The 9,847-nt window shown below is 33.4% G+C and overlaps 1 protein-coding gene across 1 annotated transcript; it reads left to right on the top strand.

Moving 5' to 3' along the window:
* The first annotated feature begins 8,567 nt into the window (after window positions 1-8,567).
* Window positions 8,568-9,503, top strand: LOC121466581 (olfactory receptor 4P4-like). The gene has a single exon (XM_041680362.1). It carries the CDS (start codon window positions 8,568-8,570, stop codon window positions 9,501-9,503), a length of 936 nt encoding a protein of 311 aa, XP_041536296.1.
* Window positions 9,504-9,847: the final 344 nt, after the last annotated feature.

The raw sequence follows: 9,847 nt of genomic DNA, 5'->3' as shown, positions 1-9,847 counted from the left end.
CAAAGTACTATACACTGTTTTAAGATTTAAGTAGAGCCGCTTTCTATCCTTTGTTCCTTGTGTTAGGCCTTACATCAAATCCACGGGGAGAATTGTAAACAGAAAGTTTACCTGAAACCCCAACACTGATTTCATAGGCATTGTCATATGATCTCAGCAGCTTCAGTGCTGAGACCCATACCTCTTCCTGTCCTGACCCATCACTTTGCAAATAGGAAGTATGCAGATAACATGAGACACTGCCTAGTCTCAGAGGCCAGTCAGTGTACAATAAAGAAACACAAACTATTACCAACTTCTGATCAATGAGAAAAAAACATGTTTCTGCTATTTTAGGCTTCCCAGGATTCAAAATGAAGACAAGATGATCCTAAATGAAGAAAAGATAAATAAAATACTTAAAGTCACATCATAAAACTTACCCTCTTTTTTTGAGAGATAAAGATATTGTTTCCAATACTTTGCTCATAGTTTACTCTTCTTCAATTCTGATTTACTCTGATGACAAATCATAAACAAGATTATCAGCATCATGCAAATGGAGTACTGAGAATTTCAAGACAAAACTGTCTTGTAGATTCATTCACTGTTGCTTTCTGCTGTAGAAACTCTAGAGAAAAGAAAAAGTCCACAGATTCTCCTTCAGAATACCTGAGTTTGACAATCTGAAAGAGACTGAAATAATCTCTCTAGAAAAGAAAATCACTATTATCAATTTTACTATATAGAAATATTTGAAAAGTCAAAATAAACCTTACAGTGAAAAATTCACTGAGAGTAAAAGGGAAATGAACATCATTTTTCTTTACACAAAATATTTATAGGAATAAGGTATTTGGTAACATGTACAAATGCCCACCCTTGAGGGACCAAGACCATCTTCCTTTCTATTCACTCCTGAAGGATTTGCTAAATGAGCTATTAAACAGACTTAGTGTACTATCATAGCAACTTCACAGCCAATTATTTCTGGGAAATATTGTCACAGACATATTCTGCTCCCTACCTCTACCTCCTTGTTCTGAGGGACACTTCTCACATAATTTACTGATTATTCTTTCAAATGATACTTTCAAAGTCACATTGAAGCTTAGTACATAAAAAAAAATGCAGTAAACTTTTTGAATGGCTAGGAAACTCTAAGCCCAATTTAAGATTTGAATATGTATAGATATAGATATAATGAAATTGAGATCAGTATATTAAAGTATTTCAAACTCAGAAAGAAAAATAGACATATTCTTTATATGTAACATTTAGTTTCATTAATAGTAATATATTAAGCTTATCTTTACAAATGTATCTGTGACATGAAGCTAGAAGTGGACCATAAAGGAGAAGAAAACAGGTAAAGGGCGTGTATCTGGAACAGAGTGTGATGGAATGTATCTGACCTGACTAAAGCAGTAAAGACATTTGAATACAGGAAGGGAACATTGAGAAGGGTGGGAGAGAGAATAAAGCAACTGAGAGAAATAAGAACAAACTATACAAGCATTCATGTTTAAAAAAAATCACCAAGAAACATTCAATAAAATAAATAAGACCAAAATACTAATAATCTTAAAAATTCTAAGAATTTCTTAGCACTATGCCATCAGATAGTGAGTCGATTCATTTTTTAACTCTACCAAGGCTAATATGACATGATTTACTCAAATATGTGGTCTTAGGGCCTTGAAAATAATAAATGTTTACTGGAAAGGTATCAAATCTACTATTTCCCATTCTGTTTTTCCATAGATTGAATACTTTGGTTAGATATACATGATATAATTTAACTAAGATTGTCACAATGCAATATTTATTTACACATATTATTAAAATTTATAACATATTGAAAAAAGTATTTTTCTGAAAACATCAAATTTGTTTATAAATCACAGTGACCTTGTAAATATCAAAATGAAATAATATTTGAGATTATGCAATAAAGTGGGAATTTATTACCTATTCTGGTAACCATTCGATTAACCCACAAAATTTTAATATGTATGTTATTGATTAAGTTAACAAATGCTGCATAAACAAAAGTCACACCTTTTAATATTCCCAACAGTTTTAAAAGTTTTCACTCCCACTAATAATGGAGGAGCATTATTGTTCCATATCTTCAGGAGCACGAGCTGTCTCTCCTGTTATTCTTCTGAGACATTCTGACAGATGTAAAATAGAATCTCTAAGTCATTTTGATTTGCAATTCTCTGATGGTTGAGGATGTTGAACATTTCTTTAAGGCTTTCTCAGCCATTTGTGTTTCCTTTATAGGGAGTTCTCTGTTTACATCTGTAGCCCATTTTTATTTGATTTATTTTGTGTTTTCTATGTCCAGCTTCCTGAGTTCGTATATTTTAGATATTAGTCATCAATCATCAGAGAAGTTGGATTTTTTTTGTATTCTGTAGGCTGTCACTTTGTCTAAATGATGCTGTTCTTTACCTTACAGAAGCTTCTTCAGTTTCGTGAGGCCCCATTTATTAATTTTTGATACTAGTGCCTATATATGTTTCTGTTCAGAAGGTTGTCTCCTATGCCAACAGATTCAAGGCTATTTCCCACTTTTTCTTCTATCAGGTTCAGTGTGTCTGGTTTTATATTGAGTTATCTGTCCCACTTGGTCTTGAATTTTGTGGAGGGTGATAATTATGAATTTATTTGCATTCTGTTAATTACTGAAATCCAGTTTGACAGGACCATCTTTTTTTCCATTGTTTTTTTCTGGATGGACTCTCTCTCTCTCTCTCTCTCTCTCTCTCTCTCCATATATATATATATATATATATATATATATATATATGTTACTATTTGGATTGTTTAGAAGTGTGCTATATAATATCTAGGTATGTGAATATTTCCTAGGTTTCACAGTAACATTTCTATATACACACACACACACACACACACACACACAATCCATTACCATTAGTATTTTTTACAATATTACCGTACTATAACTAGAAATCAGAAATGGTTAAACTTGTGACAGTTGTTTTTTGTTGTTGTTGTTGTTCAGACTTGTTTTAGTTATCCTTTTTATTTTCTTCATGAAGTTGAGAATTGTCCTTTCAAAGTTTGTTAAGAGGTGTGGTAGAATTTTGATAGAGATTGCATTGAATCTGTGGACTGATTTATTTTTATTTATTTTACTATTTGGATTGTTTAGAAGTGTGCTATATAATATCTAGGTATGTGAATATTTCCTAGGTTTCACAGTAACATTTCTATTTAATTTCATTTTGGTCAAAGAGTCATTTACACCATATAAATCTTGTCTCATGACTCAGTCTTTGCTGCTTCATGGCAAGTATTCTGAGAGCTTTTGGAGCAGGTATTGCTTGCAGCTGAAAGTTATTGAGACAACTAGGTTAAGTAGTGGGTATTTACAAATCTTTTACTTTGTTACTTTTCTGTGTGTTTTTAGTGTTGACTGTGTAGAAATCTGGACCTATACCTACTAATTTGTTTACCATTAAGATTCAATGTTATTGGTTCATAAATTTAAAACTCTGCTATAATTATTTTAAACATTTATAGATAGAAAATCCAGATTATTTGAGTCTTTTACTACTGCTGTGCTTATAAAATTCTTTTTTTAAAATTCGATAGAGTTGATTTATTTTTAACACATATCAAAACAATAATACTTTAGATATATTATGTTAAGATAATAAATTTAATTTCTATCTTTCTGTGTTTCTTCTACTCTCCCTCCCTTCTTCCCTTTTCTTTTTTTTCCTTTTCCATTCAAAAATTTACATTTCCTTCCCTCCTCCCATTCCCCTCCTGCTCCTCCACTCACCCTCCTACCTCCTCCTCCCTCCTTAAGAGAGGGCAGGGAACTCTGCTCTGTGGGAAGTCCAATCCCCCCCCCCCCCCCCCCACACACACACACACATTCAGGCCTAGGAAGCTGTGCATCCAAATAGACTAGGGTCCCAAAAAGCCAGTACATGCAGTAGAAACAAGTCCCAGTGCCTTTATCAATGGCTTTTCAGTCAGCCCCCATTGTCAGCCACAATCAGAGAGTCCAGTTTGACCGCATGCTCATTCCCAGTCCAGCTGGATTTGGTGAGTTCCCATTAGAACAGGCACACTGTCGCAGTGGGTAGACCAACCCCTCATGGCCCAGACTTCCTTGCTCATCTTCTCCCTCCTTCTGCTCTTCAACTGGACCTTGGGGGCTCGGTCCGTTGCTCTGATGAGGGTCTCTGTCTCTATCTTCATCCGTCGCTGGACGAAGACTCTATGGTGATATTTGAGATAATCTTCATTGTGATAGTAGGGCAAGGCCAGTTCAGGCACCCTCTCCTCTGCTATCCAAGGACCTAGCTGGGGATATCCCTGTGGACACCTGGGATCCCCTCTAGAGCCAAGTTTCTTGCCAACCCTTATTTTTTTTCTTCTCATGTGTACATGGACACAGTGTGTAAGGTAAGGGTATATGCATGTCTTAAATTGTGTGGATGAAAGAAGAATTTAAGAAGAAAATATACTACTATTCCAAAAGTATTGTAGTTTCCAGCTGCCTTAATAAGTTATTTTATATACATATATATGTATCTGTGTACTGTATTTCATATATTCTCTCTCTATATATGTATATATACACTATACATATATGAGTATAATATATACACATATATGATGTATTTATACATATATGTTCATATATACATAATAATAAATGTTTACCTTAATTTCCCATAGAATATAATTTAATTTATATTTAAATTTATATTTTATATTTGTTTTATATTTAATTTTTTCCTTTCTCAATTCCTTCCAGAACTCCTTACCTGCCTACCCAATCAATTTTTTGTTCTCTCCACCCTTGAAAAAAAATGAGAGTATACAAGTAAAAAAAATTAAAAACAAGGTATCCATAAAAAAGAGTGCCAATTGGTTAGCACACACCATCAACAGTGAGCCAACAGTGAACACAATATTAAAATTGTAACAACTATACACACAGACACACACACACACACACACACACACACACACACACACACGTTATTGACTTTTTTCATCATCTACTACTTCCCCAAATAAATTTTGATCATCTCAGTAATCATTGGAATGGTGGTGCATAATAATTTTAACATGCATATCTCCTTTTTATTATTTTTCCATCTTTATTGATTTTCTTTATATACTGATTTTATTGAGCTATACCGGTTTTCCCCTCCCCTCCCTTCCTTTCCCCATGCTCCCAATTTCCTCAGGAGATGTTTCTTTTTCTAATCTCCATGTAGATTAGATTTAATATGTCTCTCTTAGAGTCCTCATTGTTGTCTAGTTTTCTGGGATGGTGAATTGTAGGCTGGTTTTCTTTGTTTATGCCTAAAAACCACTTATGAGTGAGTACATATGATAATTGTCTTTCTGGGTCCAGGTTACCTCACTCAATATGATGTTTCCTAGCTCCATCCATTTGCCTGCAAATTTCAAGATGCCATTATTTTTTTTTTCTGCCGTGTAGTACTCCATTGTGTAAATGTACTACATTTTCCTTATCCATTCTTCAGTCGAGGGACATTTAGGTTGTTTCCATGTTCTGGCTATGACAAGCAATGCTGCTATGAACATGGTCGAGCACATGTTCTTGTGGCACTATTGAGCATCCCTTGGGTATTGCTGGGTCTTGAGGAAGGATGTTTCCTAATTTTCTGAGAAATCGCCACACTGACATCCAAAGGGGCTGTACCAGTTTGCACTCCCACCAGCAATGGAGGAGTGCTCCTTTTGTCCCACATCCTCTCCAGCATAAGTTGTCATCAGTGTTTTTGATCCTGGCCATTCTTACAGGTGTAAGATGGAATCTCAGAATTGTTTTGATTTACATTTCTCTGATGGCTAAGGATGTTGAACATTTCCTTAAGTGTTTTTCAATCATTTTCCATTCCTCTGTTGAGCATTCTCTGTTTAGATCTGTACTCCATCTTTATATTGGATCATGCATTTCTTTTAATCTTTAAGTCAAAAAGAAAAATCAGTGAAGCCCATTGCTGTTCTGTGACAGCTGGTCAGAAATATCCAGATCCAAATTACAGAACTCATAAAAGACTGTCGTGTGTCTGTATATCCCTTTCTGATACTTCTTGATAGCATTCTGAAGTCTTTTTCTCTATCTTTCTTTTGGATACACAGGAACCTCCCCCCGTCCCCGCTCTCTCTCTCATCTTGATCTCTCCTTGTCAAAATCAAGAACTCCTCCAAAGGAAAATCAATGTTCCTTCAGTGATTCTCAAGCGTTCTTCATGTTCTTTAGAGAATATTATTCAAACAAGTGAAAAGTCCTTGAGGCTCTGTGAATCTCAACGATTATAGTGGCCTCTAGGGACACAGTGCTCAGAGAGTAGTTACTAGAGAGGAGGAAAGTAAATAGCAGCCTCAAAATTCACAAGAGGCCAGAGAGAAGAGTACCAAGTTGGACAACTGAGTGGTGCTGCACTGTAAACATCACTTAAGGAAAGCTCATGAAGAAAGTGGTAGCCTTGCATTCAAATATAAAGGTGGTATGATATATTTTGTTTATACTTGGTTCTTGTATACTTACAGAGCTAGCTATATATTGGTGAATATATGTGAACGGTATTTTCAAAATATTCTCATTATTCTTCTGTAGATGTAAATATAAAGGATTAACAGTTTTTAAAATACAGGATTATTTCCTTCTAGACTGAATAATACAGCAGTATGAACTAATAACTATTTAAATCTTATTCTTCCTATATATCAGTGGAATTTTACATATGAAAAAATAAATGAATCTTGACAATTTTTAAGAATTTGCATTTGTTAGACTGTTTAATTATCTTTTTATTTCAGGTATTTATGTCAAGCAAAGTCAGCAAAATGAACTACTGAGAATGGCAGATGTGTTATAAAGAGTAATAAAAATCTAATCTGAAGAGCATCTGTAATTCATGTGCAGGTAATTTTCATACTACTGCCACTATAGGTATTTAATGTTTATTTTGTTATTATTAAGTTATTAACTTTGGTGCTAACATAAATAATTGAACCAATGGACTTAGGGTAGTGTTTTTATTTGTAAGTTATTCTAATTTCTAGACATTTTATTTGCTTGTCCTCTGGAACACATTAACTCCACAAATAAAACAAAAAATATCAACTATAAATTTGATCCAACAAACTTAAAGATATAAGACATTGATATAATTTTCTGAGGTTCTATATCTTGCACACATTTTATTTTGAGTTAATTCTGTGGTTAAATGGTAGACAAAGAATTGTTAGGGAGATATTCCCAGAATGTGACTAATTTCAGACTTTCCATTGTTAATGTTAATATAAAAGAGCTAAAATTAAAATTTTAGTTAAATGTTCTACATAATGATATATAAATCTTCCCTTTTTAAGGCTTAGATAGTTGCAAAATAAATATTAGTCAATTTGTAACATATGGAAACTGTGCATCAATACTCCTTGCATGATTTGCAATGAATAGTTCTTCATGATTAATAAATTAGCAATTTAGGTTTCACGTACAAATTCCTTCTAGATGCTATTTAACTTTTGCCTGTAGAGCCAGATGGAGGAGTGTGTGCTTCCTTCCATTCTAATATTTTTACATGAATTGTTGCTGGGTAATAGAAAATAATAACACTTATTATAATATATTAATATATTCACACACAGATATATAAAATATTCAATAGCATACTATGAATGCACAAATGAGTCCTGAAATAAATACAAGCTAAGAGATATTTTTATCACACAGTTTGCACTTAGACTATGTACTATCAACTTTTCAAGTTGTTGTTTATGCATACATTCTATAGATTTTAAATTATCTGTGAGTTTCCACCACTTTTCCTAATGTGTTTACAGCCTCTAGAGTTTACTTAATGATAATATATTATACTAAAGTATACGTGAGAAATACAAGGAAATTTTCTTTCTTTTCAAAGTATCAACAATGAAAATTTAACTATATTTTACCCTAACTATCTTTAACTACAATAGTTAATTCTCATCTCTTGACATTTCTGATACCATGTTTTATTGGAATACTTCCTATCAGTGAGATAATTCACATTTAAAAATTTTAAACTTACAAACATAAATATATTCCTACAAAAAAAGTTCAGGTAGCTATTCTATTTCATGTTGGAGAGAGAATATAGTCCTAGAATTCATCATTGTTTCAAATCAAACATACAACTTAAAACAAAAATTAAATATATTCCCTATAATAAATTATTTTCTTGTTTCAAAATTTTGTATACAGCAATAGCACATTTTATTTTTATGGGGAAAATAGTAATTATAATTTATATTTTAACAGATAAGATTATTTTGATACTACTAATAAGACAAAATGTTAGGGAAAATTGATAAAGAACTGTTTAAAACATCAAATTTAATTTCCAAATACTAAGGCAATTTTAAATGATTTATAGGTTTTCTTCTATGTTTTTTACAGTAGTATCCAATACTTGTTTATGATGCTGACATAGCTGTGATCACACTGGAAATATTTTACTTACATACTTTTCCCATAGGTACTCAATTATTCTAGCACAGACTAAATGCAAATGGAATGCCAGAGAAATATATCAGAATTCATTCTCATGGGTCTGTCTTCTAAGCAGAACATACAAGTGTTTTTCTTCTTGTTCTTCTCATTCTGTTACCTCGCTATCTTGTCTGGGAATCTGCTGATCCTTATCTCAATTAGATGCAGTTCTTTGTTCAACCAACCAATGTACTATTTCCTGAGTCACCTATCTTCCATGGACATCTGCTATACATCCTGTGTGACACCCAAATTGATTGGGGATATGTTAGTGAGAAGAAAAACCATCACCTATGAAAAATGCATGCTACAGGTCTTTGCTATGCACTTCTTCGGAATTATTGAAGTCTTAATCCTGACAACCATGGCCTTCGACCGTTGTGTGGCCATCTGTAGACCTCTACACTACATGGTCATCATGAGCAGACCCAGGTGCCATGTCTTAATCTGGGTTTCCTGGGTTGGTGGAGCTTTCCACTCCTTTTCCCAGGTTTTTATGTTAATATGTTTGCCCTTCTGTGGCCCCAATGAAATTGACAACTACTACTGTGACATTTTCCCTTTACTGAAAGTTGCCTGTACTGACACCTATATCACTGGTGTCCTTGTGGTTGCCAATTCAGGACTAATTGCTTTGGTAACCTTTGTTCTCCTGTTTGGTTCATATGTGGTTATACTGTTCACGTTAAGGAACCACTCAGTAGAAGGAAGACGCAAAGCTCTTTCTACCTGTGGATCTCACATCACTGTGGTTATTTTATTCTTTGGGCCCTCCATCTTTGCCTACCTTAGACCTCCTACCACTTTCCCTGAAGACAAAATCTTTGCCCTATTTTACACCATTCTTGCTCCTATGTTCAACCCCCTCATCTACACCCTAAGGAATACAGAGATGAAGAACGCCATGAAGAAGGTTTGGTGTCAAAAGACATTTTCAGGAGAGAAACAAAATTAATTTGTATTATTCTAGGATGTAAAATTAAAATACTGCACAACTATTAAAGTGCCTTATTATCCAGGAGAACAAGTAATCTTTGAACTGTTCAAAGCTTTGCTCATTCATAAGTAGCAAATATAAGAATGTGGATACTAATTAGTAACAAATATTTCACTGTGCAATTGTAAGAAATTGTAAGAAATAGTAAGAAATTGTGTATTCAAATTATTCAAGGTTAAAAAATGATAGTTGTCTTGTATAACCAATTTCAGTGCTAATTTAAAATGTTACTAGTTATTTAATTTTATAAATTACATGATGATAAGGGTTTTTTAGCAAATTTTAGAAATAAATGGAAATTG

The sequence above is a fragment of the Microtus oregoni genome, unplaced genomic scaffold (genome assembly GCF_018167655.1).
Source record: "Microtus oregoni isolate MIOR12 unplaced genomic scaffold, Mior012 000033F_ref0000390, whole genome shotgun sequence".
Lineage (NCBI taxonomy): Eukaryota > Metazoa > Chordata > Mammalia > Rodentia > Cricetidae > Microtus > Microtus oregoni.
The sequence above is the reverse complement of the archived record's forward strand: the minus strand, read 5'-3'. Positions and strand labels throughout refer to the sequence as shown.

Bases quoted from the DNA above. Each gene is read 5' to 3' on its own strand.
- LOC121466581 (XM_041680362.1), top strand. From the start codon at position 8,568: ATGGAATGCCAGAGAAATATATCAGAATTCATTCTCATGGGTCTGTCT.